The 11,854-nt window shown below is 46.5% G+C and overlaps 2 protein-coding genes across 4 annotated transcripts in view; both read right to left on the bottom strand.

The window, feature by feature from the left end:
* Positions 1 to 3,590, bottom strand: part of LOC106947902 (uncharacterized) — a 10,965-nt gene extending 7,375 nt beyond the window's left edge. The window contains exons 1-4 of the mRNA XM_015033208.1: positions 3,443 to 3,590; positions 3,170 to 3,279; positions 1,334 to 1,495; positions 19 to 477 (exon numbers count right to left, since the gene is read on the bottom strand). Of these exons, the coding sequence (XP_014888694.1) occupies positions 19 to 477; positions 1,334 to 1,495; positions 3,170 to 3,279; positions 3,443 to 3,590 (879 nt within the window). The remainder of the gene's footprint in view (positions 1 to 18; positions 478 to 1,333; positions 1,496 to 3,169; positions 3,280 to 3,442) is intronic.
* LOC106947912 (sodium channel protein type 4 subunit alpha-like) overlaps positions 621 to 11,854 on the bottom strand; it is a 172,999-nt gene continuing 161,765 nt past the window's right edge. For 2 of the 3 annotated variants that reach the window (XM_015033230.1, XM_015033229.1), the window contains exons 28-32: positions 9,099 to 9,152; positions 8,361 to 8,498; positions 8,141 to 8,245; positions 6,825 to 7,095; positions 621 to 5,608 (exon numbers count right to left, since the gene is read on the bottom strand). In XM_015033230.1, the coding sequence (XP_014888716.1) occupies positions 4,320 to 5,608; positions 6,825 to 7,095; positions 8,141 to 8,245; positions 8,361 to 8,498; positions 9,099 to 9,152 (1,857 nt within the window). In that variant the 3' untranslated portion in view covers positions 621 to 4,319. Of the gene's footprint in view, positions 5,609 to 6,824; positions 7,096 to 8,140; positions 8,246 to 8,360; positions 8,499 to 9,096; positions 9,153 to 11,854 lie in introns of all 3 variants that reach the window. The other variant, XM_015033231.1, reaches the window with a different exon arrangement.

Genomic DNA, 11,854 nt, shown 5'->3' with positions numbered 1-11,854 from the left:
CAGGGACCGGATCTGGACCTGCTGCAGGGACCGGATCTGGACCTGCTGCAGGAACCGGATCTGGACCTGCTGCAGGGAGCGGATCTGGACCTGCTGCAGGAACCGGATCTGGACCTGCTGCAGGGACCGAATCTGGACCTGATACAGGGACCGGATCTGGACCTGCTGCAGGGAGCGGATCTGGACCTGCTGCAGGGACCGGATCTGGACCTGATACAGGGACAGGATCTGGACCTGCTGCAGGAACCGGATCTGGACCTGATACAGGAACCGGATCTGGACCTCATACAGGAACCGGATCTGGACCTGCTGCAGGGAGCGGATCTGGACCTGATACAGGGACAGGATCTGGACCTGCTGCAGGAACCGGATCTGGACCTGATACAGGAACCGGATCTGGACCTGCTGCAGGAACCGGATCTGGACCTGCTGGAGGAACCGGATCTGGACCTCATACAGGAACCGGATCTGGACCTGCTGCAGGGAGCGAGTTTCTCTCCACTGTCACCACCTGCTTGTTCAGGATGATAAAAGCTCCATCTGCTCTTCCTCAGACTGAACAGACATAAACTGACTCACTGCGCTGAACGATGAGGATCATCTTTTTCAATGTTATTTTGAGTCTGTCTGCTGCAGCAGGTGCTGGTCCAGACCTGGACGTGTCTCCTGTCCATCACAGACACACAGGACAGACGTCTCTGCACACAGATTACAGAAACTAACTAACCTGATAATCATATTTCTGGGCTGATGCTCATCTGCCCTCCATGAAGATTTGAACTCCTGCTCCATGAACCGCTTCACCACCGAGCAGCTAATCATTAACAGACCTGATCCTGGGTTCTGAGGACTTCTCATAGTGATAAAATGTTGGTTTCAGTGAATCTGAACCTTTCTGAAGGTAAAACTATCAGCAGCTAATGATCCAATCAGCCGCCTGATTTCAGCTGTTTGTGGAGGAAGGGGGGAGGGGGGCTGTGAAGCTGCTAATGATTAAAAACCGTGAGCTTTAACTCGTTACCCAGCAGGCCACACGTCAGTTCATCAGTCAGCCAGTGGATGGAAAGCATGGCTTGGCGTGTTGGCTTCATGTATCCAGGCACACTCTGGGTCTATTGCTACTGAAAACAGCCCTTCAGCACAACTGCAACCTGAAACGCCTCAGCAGAGTTCAGCAGTGTTTTTACCTCATTACATGGTCATCTATCCTCCACGGATCGAGTAGAAATAGAGTCCAGACGGTGCCAGTAAAACCTTTTTGTTCATTTTGTGTCGTATTTAAAATGTGTTTATTAAAGCGTCGTTTAGTAAAGATCCTCAGACGGAGCTGTACAGCTTCATCAAACATCTCCACTTCCTGTCGGCCATGTTGGATTGGCTGGAGACCACAGTCACACCATATCAGTGCTGCACCGCCACAGGAGTTCCTCAGGGCGGCGCTCAAAGTGTCGAAGTGGATCCTGTCCGGCCGGAAGGCGTCCGAGTCAAAGCGGACCTACAAAACCTCCTGCAAGGTTCCAGCAAACAGTTATTGCTCTAGCAGTTCGTCTCTGTTTGAGTTTCTTTGTGCAAATAGATAAGGAGCCGCGTCGCTCAGCATCCAGCTGTCCTTCCACCCGAAGCAAGAAAATAAATAAGAAATAAATTAATAAGCAAAGAAACGTTTATGGACATTTAGATTTAGAAAACCAGCAGACCGTTTCCAAACCGGTGAAATAAAAACTTCAAACCTCCGAGCAGAAACGACTCCAGTGTCCAAGAAAAACCTGCAGAACCAGGAGAACCAACTAACCCGCCTGTTTATGCCTCAGAACAAGCATCCGCTCCACAGACCGGTTTCATTCAGGCGTCTCTGTAACGAGGAACCGAGCAAACCGACCAAACCGGAACAAACTGGATCAAACCGGAACAAACTGGACCAAACCGACCAAACCAACCAATCCGGACCAAACCGGAACAAACTGGATCAAACTGGTCCAAACCAGAACAAACTGGACCAAACCGACCAAACCGACCAAACCGGAACAAACTGGATCAAACCGACCAAACTGACCACACCAGAACAAACTGGTCCAAACCAGAACAAACTGGACCAAACCGACCAAACTGACCAAACCGGAACAAACTGGACCAAACCGGAACAAACCGGAACAAACTGGTCCAAACAGACCAAACAGCAGCTCTGTTCCCCTGAGAAGGTTTGATGTTTTGGGTTTTTGTTCTGATATCTCAGCAGAAAAGGTTAATAAATTTGTGTTTTTTGGTCATTTGTTTTCTAATGATGCTTTTTGGTGATAAAATCTTTAGATGGATTCGTATCTGTGAGGAAACGGATGTATGGGTTGAGCAGCAGTCGTGTTTTTGGGTTCTGGCCCAGAAAAACCAACCAAATCCTCTGTGCCAAAACCAGACCAGTCCATCTGTAATTACCTCTGGTTTGGTGCTTGAAGCTGAGGTCACGCACTGCTGTGGGACGGCGTCCAGTTCTTCAGCGTTGTTTGATTCTTCCTTCACGACCAGCAAACCCAAACTGATCCCACAAAACTCCAAAAGCACAAATTATTAAAGTATTTTTGTCCAGTTTGTTGTTCAAATATCTTTGCACTCTTGAAATAAAGCAAAACTAATTTAAAAGTAACATTTCAGAAGGATATAAGAGCTTGTTTTAGGTCATTTATTTACTGGAAACAAGCTGGTTTACCTGGATGAAAACTTACTTGTTAGTTTTACCTTATTTCAAGTACTTTGACATTTTTACTACAACTTAGACCCAACATGTTTGGTAAGGTTTAGTGTTTTAGTTCAGTGAAGTTTGAGCATCAATGTGTTTCTGCAACAGGACTCAACCTTCAGCTGAAGCTGCTTGGCATCAGCAGAGAGGATTTTACAGCCCAACCCACAAACTGGATAATTATCCTTAAAGGAAGATCAACTGAACGTCCAAAAAGGTAGAAACATCCTGGTAAACAAAACTTAAAGACGACTTTAGCCTTTCAACCGTCAGTGGCTCCGGCTGCAGATGCTTGTGCAGAGACAAAGTGTTTCTGTTTCAAACTTACATATCAAACCTGAAGCTTCTTGTAGAAAATTTTGCATTGAAGAGCTAAAATCTATAGGAGCTAAAAATCTGCCTCGGAAAATAAATCAACAAGCTAATAAAGAAACAAACCCAGAGTTTCTCCTGGACGCTGCTGGCAGCGCCAGCGATGAGATCAACATCCAGCTTTGTCTCAAACTGAATGCAGTAAAATCCTGAGCTCTCATCCGGGTCGGAACCGGCTGCCAAACCACGAAACGTCGCATCGAGCCGAACTCAGACCGACACAAAGTTAATGACGACGGGTGATCTGCCAGAAAGACGGATCCTAAAGTTCAGGTCATTTCCCGTCAGACCACCTGATGATGTCAGCCAGATCTGACAGAGGCTTCGATCATCGGTTACCTCGGCAACAAACGAGCCGCTGCCAGTCGTCTCCTCTTGCAGATCGGTAAGACGTTCGGTGGACTTTCTGGCAGATCACCCAGGGCTCGGCGGGTCGGGGCTCATCAGGACCTTCATCACCGAGGCGAATCGGGAGTTTGGGATTCATTTGTGCATTCGTTCAGTTTTTGGTGTCGGAGCAGAAGAAAAGCAACCCAACCGTTTACTGACGGCGCAGTAAAGTGACAGCTAAATGTAAACTCAAAAGTGCAAAAAACGCCCAAAAAGAAAATAAAAAGTTTTTTTTTCGGGTTTTGAGGTTTTCATCTCTCAATTACCAGACGGTTCGTTTCAGCGAGCGCCACTCCGAAGGCTTATTTTTAACTTACTCTAAAAAATATAAAAAATAGTAATAATTGTACCGATATTAAAAGACTTGGAACATCAACAACGTTATACTTTTACTACGAAAAGGTCTTTAAATAGCATTGCTGTCCTCTCAGGCCTCAGCCAGAAAACCCTTCAGGTGTCGAAACGCAGACGGGATCCGCCGATCCTACGTCCGGTAGCCGGTAAGGAGGCGGACCCTCCCGACCCCGAGACGATAAATGATATAACCGATCTGACCCGGTCAGAGTCCGACACAACAGAACCAACAGAACCAAGCTCCTTATTGTGGTGTTTTGCTCTGGGTTGACGTCTCAGATGAAGCCTCCGTCTGTTGGTGGTTCTTCATAATCTGCTTTCAGAAAATGGTTTTTCTTTGAGTCTCCACCGGGGAACAAGACTAAAGGTAGTAAATCTTCCTCTCTTCAGCATCCGGCTCCGATTCCCAGCTGATCCGACGATCCTTCGGTACATTCAGTAAAAATCAGAACTTGTTCTTTTTGGGTTCCTGCTAAGGTTCTGTTTCCGTCTCTCTGTGGGCTTCAGCCTGCGACTGTTCTCTCACGTCGCTGTCATCGGCCGTTTCTGTCTTGGCAGCGAGCGGTTGGAGGTTTTCGGACGTGACTCGCGTCACGCTGTTGTAGGACGGCGGCGATGAGGTGGAGGACATGGTGGAGGAGCGCTCCACCCCCAGCAGACTGGACCCGTAGTTCTCCTTCATCATGGTGGCTATCAGCCCTTCCTTCTCAGGCGCGTCCTCCCCAAACATCACCTCGCCTCCCTCCTCGCCCTCGCTGTGGTCGTGCCGGGGCGTGGTGAACTGACGGTACATGTAGGAGGCGGCCTTCATCTGGCGCCTCACTAGGTGGCGCCGATAGCACCTCTGGATGATGGTGGCCGACACTTCTTCCTGCTTGCGCCGCAGAGTTGTGGTGATCGGCTCGTAGGAAATCTTGGAAGGGTTTGAAATCATGAACTTTTCCTCCATCTGCTGCTTGAGGGCGTCCATCTCGCCCGACTCGCCCAGGACGCGCTTGGTGAAGGCGAACAGGATGTCCAGGCAGTGGATCTTGTCTCCGCTGACCATGGGCAGGTCCATGGAGATCAGCTTGATCTTGTTGGGCTTGCCGATGCGGAGAGGCTCCAGAAGAGAGTCTGCAAAGTCGGACAGTTTGGAGTACTCTATGAACTGCGTGGCTTCTGGGTCGAACTTCTCCCAAACCTCGTAGAACATCTCGAAGTCGTCCTCGCTCAGCGGCTCGGTGCTTTCCTCCGTGGCCACGCTGAAGTTCTCCAGGATGATGGCGATGTACATGTTGACCACGATGAGGAAGGAGATGATGATGTAGGTGACGAAGAAGGTGATGCCCACCGACGGGTTCCCGCAGTTGCCCTTGACGGTGGTGCCGGTGTGGGGCAGGTGGGGGTCGCACTCCTCGGGGGAGTTGTTGAGGATGGGGCTGAGCAGGCTGTCCCACCCTGCAGACGTGGTGATCTGGAACAAGCACAGCATGCTGTTCCCAAACGTCTCAAAGTTAAACATGTCGTCGATGCCCCCCTGCCGCTTCACGTAGGCGAAGTTAGCCATGCCGAAGATGGCGTAGATGAACATGACGAGGAAGAGGAGCAGCCCGATGTTGAAGAGGGCAGGAAGTGACATCATGAGGGCGAACAGTAACGTCCGAATGCCCTTGGCTCCTCTGATGAGGCGCAGGATTCGCCCGATCCGGGCCAGTCGGATTACTCTGAAGAGAGTCGGCGATACAAAGTACTTCTCAATGATGTCGGCCAGAACGATTCCTGAAAGACAAGAAGGAACAAAACGAGGTCAAGTTGGGATGAACCGTCACAGACGATACACAGCCTGACCGAAACCGTCCAGGACTCAGGATTTCTAGCATCAAAGTAAAACTAAAAAAGTACATTTTAGATAATAATTTGTCCTTGAATAACCAGGAAAATCAATCATCTGTGGGTCTCAGATCCGTTTTTATCTGTGAGCTGGTTCATGTAGAGGCTCTCACTCCGGCCGTTCAGCGGCGACCCGTCGGGTTTACTGCAGCCTGAGTTAGCGGTTCTGGAGGACCGAGTCGCCGCTCTCCTGCTGCGAGCAAATCAGACGCTGCAATTCATCCCCTCATTACCCCGGAGTGATAAACAGAAGGAGGAGCACCCACACACACACACACACACACACACACACGGTGTCAGGCTGGTGATGGCAGTTCTTTCTGCTCTGACTCAGAGTCACTCTGAGCTGCTGAAGGAGCCGACAGCAGAGGCGATGAACCCTGGTGGACAGAACCGTGTTTGGAGTCCTTAAAGACGTGCATTCATGGATCCAACATTAAATCTTAAAACATCTTAAATTTATGGGTAAGCGATAAGTTGGCCTTTAATTTCTACGTAGTTATTTTTTGTGGGATTTTTCTGTGCAGACACATTCATTGTGCTGTGTGACCTAAGACAGTTTCAGCTACCGGCAAATAGCTGCTAACGAACTTGCTAGCTAGTTAGTTAGGGTAAAGCTAGCTGGCTTTTTTACAGCCACTGTGGGTAAATGCTAATGTATTGCCAGGTTTACTCAGTCATTGGTTTATTTATGTTGCCAACCAAAAAGATTTATTTAATTCTCTTTTGTGTTTCTGTCGTGATGCAGGTTTTAAATTCCATTCATAACGGCCTTACAAAGTCTTAAAAAATCTTAAATTTGTGTTGGTGAAACCTGCAGAAGCCCTGCAAACACTTCATACCAAAAGTCAGGCATGGTGGTGGAGGACTGGTGATGTGGGCTTGTTATACAGCAACAATTATTTCCTGAAGAAACCCTCAACAACAGCTCTTAGTAACTTTGACTAAAAATGGAAAGGAACCAGTTAATACTTTTAAATTAAACTGAATTTCCATAAAGAATGAATAAAGCTAAACGGTCAGGTGATGTTCTCCTCCTGAGGTTGATCTGGTTTTCTGGCCCCATCAGCTGCCTGAGCACAAGGACTAGAGCGGCAGCGCTCACCGACGATGGAGAGGATGACGACCACGAAGTCGAAGATGTTCCAGCCGACGGTGAAGAAGTAGCAGCGCAGCGCCATGATCTTGATGCTGCACTCGGTGGTGAAGATGACGATGAAGGCCAGGTTGACGTAGTAGAGGATCTTCTCCATCTGCGGCGACTGCTCGTCCGTCTCCACCATCATGGTGATCATGTTGAGGAGGATCAGAACCATGATGATGATGTCGAAGGCCTGCTTCCCCACCAGGTCGAAGAAGAAGCCCTGCAGGTCGTTCTGCAGAAGCAGACAGAGAACGGATCCATTCAGCACCAGCTTCCTGGTTCTGACCCGTTCGGATCGGTTCGGATCGGTTAATGAAGATCAAACCCAGCTGAGTTATGATGGTCAAAACAACTACAGGAGATTTTACCCAAACTAAACTCTGAACTTTAATTGGACAGAAGAAACTTTCAAAATAAAGATTAATTTCAGATTCTTTAAGCATCAGTCGAAACGTGACAGAGTGGAAAAGGTCAAAGGTTATGAAGACTTTTCTGAGGCACAGCATATTTGCTCTGATCTCCATCGTAGGAAAACCTCAGCTGTGAGAAACTGAATCCAAAACAGAAAATCACAAAGTGTGACTGTTATTAACTAAATTCATTTATTGCAGAAAATGTCCTAGTTCTGTTGCACAGTTGGGAAAAATGTCTTGATAAAATGTGAAATATGTAGAATTTTTTCATTAATATGAATTAATTATTAACTTAAAACAAACTCATATTTCTTGCTGAAAAGTTACTTTTGTGATAATTTTCCTAAGACATTTACAGTAGAAACTAAAACAATACCTGGTCAGATTTTGTGTTTTTGCAGTGAATCATTTCAATCAGTGTCTGTTCAGTGTTTTTCAGACTTAGGTCCACCAGAGGGCGCCAGGGAGCCTCAGAAAGTTGATGAAAAATAATCCAAAAATATAAAAAATAATCTGATAAATCTTTTAATCAGACATTTTTTCAAACCTAAAATGTTTTCTGTTCTTAAATAGAAATTAAAATAACTGATTGAAACATTACTGATCAACGTTCTGATTGGCTCAAATTCATCTGGCTGCTTTGTTCCTGAAGCTAGCGTAGCATTTCAGCTAATAACATGCTAATTATTTAAAATCAAACTAATTTACTGGATTATCTTCAGATTACCAGCTGAGGTAGACCTATGATGAAGGTCACAGACCTTCATATTCATTCTCAGCAGGGAAAATGGAAAATATTTATTTTCTCCATTCTGAACATATGAGCCAGAGCTTGTGCTTTTATTGTGAAGGTGCTGCTGGTACCAGGGGTCGGGGGATGGGCTTCTGGGGCTTCTTGGATCCCAGTTTCTTCATGGCGTTGTAATATTTCTTCTGCTCCTCCGTCATGAAGATGTCCTGCCCTCCTAATTACAATACACAAAAATAATTCAGTTATTTTTACTGAAACAAACAAACAATCAGAATGAAACGAATCCTCAGGTCATCGACGGAGGAACCAGATCGTGTTTGGCTTGATGCTTATCTTTCGTTTCTGCTGGTTGAAGTTGTCGATGATGACTCCGATGAAGAGGTTGAGGGTGAAGAAGGAGCCGAAGATGATGAAGATGACGAAGTACAGGTACATGTAGAGGTTGATCTCCTTGATCGGCTGCTCGTCCGTCTGCAGCACGAAACCAGCAGCTTAAAGAAACAGTTCACCTGCAGCCGACCAATCAGGAGCCGGGGCCGAAAACGTCCCGCTAGATCTACTTCTCTGAACTTTTCTATTTATTTCAATTCCAAAACGTTTTAAATTTTTATTTTTACCTGTTCAGTTATGAAATAAGTGAAGCAGATTCAGAGAGGGATCTGGGAATCACTGCAGAGTTAAACATAAAAAGCGTTTTGCAGGTTTGCCAGATTAAAACTACAAACTGTATCCTAAAAGTTTAAATTTAGGATGTCTAAACTTTTTCAAATTAAAATGCAGGTAGAATTTGGCTCTGGATGATAACTGGATGTTTGTTGTACCTTTTACTATTAAAATGATAAAATTCAAAATAAAAACTTCGTTTTCCAGTTTAACTGTGTTTGTTTTGGAAGTCCTCATGTCAGTGAGAATTTCACCCCAACATTGTTACTAAATATGTCTCTGCATTAACTGATTCCTCAGTTAAGGGCCGCCCAGGATCCCTTTGAGGGCCTCAGGAGGCCCCCGGCCCGCGGTTTGAGCCCCCGGCTGCTGAGTCGGCGTTCAGATCGGAGATCAGCGCTGACTTACGGCTCTGGAGTCCACGGCGGCGTACATGATGTCCATCCAGCCCTTAAAGGTGGCCTGGAAACAAAAACAACAAAACTGAGTGAAAAGCTGAAGCCCACAGCATGAGGCTGCCACCACCGAGCCCCCAGGCTGTTTGGTGTTAAACATCCAGTGATTCCTGCTGAAGCAGAGTGACGCCTGGAGCCGGCGTCTAATCATCTGGCTCCCACTTCCCCTCATCATCTGAGTGGGTCAAGTGAGTTCCTCTATATCGCCATGGCAACACCGTGCTCATTTCGTGTCAAAACGAAGGTTGATTTAACAGCGATTTTACCGAATGGAAGAAAACTCCCTGCTGCCGAGGTTCTAAATGAAGCAACATTAAACCCATTTAAGGGCTTCCTTCCTCTGTCTGAGTGGGAGGAAGAGGAGGAGGGGGAGGATGAAGGTTTGGGGGGCAGGTGGAGAACAACGAAGGGAAAGATGTGTGTAAAGAACAGATCGGTTTAATGTGAGGGGGCGACCGGCGGCCGTCACTCAGAGCTGAAATCAGCTCGTCGCCGCGGGTTACCACCTGTGATTATTGTGGGACGAGAGCAGGGGGGCGGGGAGGGGGGCCACACTGTAAAAGATCACATCCTGAGATAATAAAACTCTGACACATCAGAAACCGCAAAGCTGCTGCTTCCTCATCACTCCCATGATGCACCTGGACTGAGGCCACATGACCTGAGGTCACATGACCTGAGGCCTGGACCTCAGTGGGATGCAGATCGGCACCACAAGAAAAGTTAACCCCAAATCAACAGAAACCCACATTAAAAAAAACATTTTGAAATTCCATCCATTTTCTTCCACTTATCCGGGTCGGTCCCTCAAAATGTTCATTAAGTTTAACATGAAGTTCATGTGATTCTAACTCCAACCTGCAGGTGGCAGTGTGTCGTACTTCTACCCAGCTTTCTGTCTGAACACATGTTAGTGACAGAGTCAGAAGGTCCCGGGCCCCGGCCTCCTCACCTTCATCACTCTCATCACCTTCATCACACTCATCACCTTCACCTGGGATGGATGAAGATAACTGATGAAGATGATGACTGATGAAGATGATATCTTCCTAACTGTGGATCTTTTCATCTTTCTAACTGTCATTTTTTGCAGCGTGCAGAACTTTCCAGATGCTAATGGAAAGGTTGCCCCCGCCGACTGTTGCCGCGCCGACCGGCAGAATGCTGCTGAGGGACTCGTTGCCAAGGCGACGGGATTCTGACAAACTCTTAAGGTCTCATTTGCTGCCGGTCGAGAGGCTCATCCACACTTTGCTTTGTTTTCCTCCTCCGGCTCTGATGAAGAGTCACATCTTCATCCCTCTGTCTCTCCTCTTCCTCCTCCTCTTCCTCTCTGCTCTCATTTCTTCCTCCATCTTTAAAACCTTTAATCCTCTCAACTCGTCTCTCCAGCCCACATCCCTCTGCTGGGTCGTTTCTTTCAGGTTATTATTTGAACCTTTTTCTTCTACCTGTAAACCTGCCCCTCCCGCTCCTGCCCCCCACCTGGCTCTAAAAATAAAAGCCTCTCAGACGCCGATTGATTGGAGGCTCTCAGGACGCCTGAGGTGGGCGACAGAGAGCGAGGAAGAGGAGGGGAGGAAGAAATCCTGACTGGATTTTATTCATGTTCAGTTAAACAAGAAATAAAGTAGGAAGAGAAATGATAAAATAGATTTAAAAAAAAATTAGAAATAAAAAAATAAATTTAAAAAGGAAAAAAAAAAGAATAACAGGACCAAAAATCAAAACCAGCTCCAAATCCTCCTATTATTACTCATTTAAAATTATTATTATTATTAATAAATATTTTAGGACATAAGGTTTTATTAGATATTTTTGATTATCTGTTGTCAGTTTTAATTTTTAATAAATGTAACCAGTTATATTTTTAATTAAACAATTTGTAATATTACAGTACAATAATTCTTATTAATTTTTCATAAAAATATTAATTACAATAATTTTTAACTAGCATTTGTTAGTTGAATAACCGTTAAAATTATCTTTAAAAGTTATTCCAATAAAACAAATTTATTATTTTAATACACATAATTCTTTTAATTAACTTCTTTAAAATAATTTTAATAATTACCTTAAATGTTTGTAAGAATTATTTTAACACAGATAAAAGAATATGAAATTAAACAATAAGGAGGCAGGAGACTCAAACTGTCCAGAGCAACAAATGATTCTCATTTTGATGAAACTATAACTGAAAGTTTAACCTGATCGATCAGAACCGATCAACGAACAACTGATGCAGCAAATAGAGACGATGCAGAAAAGCTGCAGAGGAACAGGAAGGCCGAGAAACGAAGAGACAAGAGGAAGAGAGCAGAGAGTCTGAGGAAACGATGAACATCCTGGTTCCTCTGCAGCCGGTCCGGTCTGGTCTGCAGCAGGTCCGGTCCAATCAGCAGCCGGTCCGGTCCGGTCTGAGCCGGTCCGGTCCGCTCTGCAGCCGGTCCGGTCCAATCAGCAGCCGGTCCGATCCGGTCTGAGCCGGTCCGGTCCAATCAGCAGCCGGTCCGATCCGGTCTGAGCCGGTCCGGTCCGGTCTGAGCCGGTCCGGTCTGCAGCCGGTCCGGTCCGCTCTGCAGCCGGTCCGGTCCGGTCTGAGCCGGTCCGGTCTGCAGCCGGTCCGGTCTGAGCCGGTCCGGTCTGCAGCCGGTCCGGTCTGCAGCCGGTCCGGTCTGAGCCGGTCCGGTCTGCAGCCGGTCCGGTCTG

The sequence above is a fragment of the Poecilia latipinna genome, unplaced genomic scaffold, assembly GCF_001443285.1.
Source record: "Poecilia latipinna isolate Pla-1442-1.1 unplaced genomic scaffold, P_latipinna-1.0 Scaffold261, whole genome shotgun sequence".
In the NCBI taxonomy this organism is placed as follows: Eukaryota; Metazoa; Chordata; class Actinopteri; order Cyprinodontiformes; family Poeciliidae; genus Poecilia; species Poecilia latipinna.
This window is presented reverse-complemented; position numbering and strand designations above follow the sequence as displayed.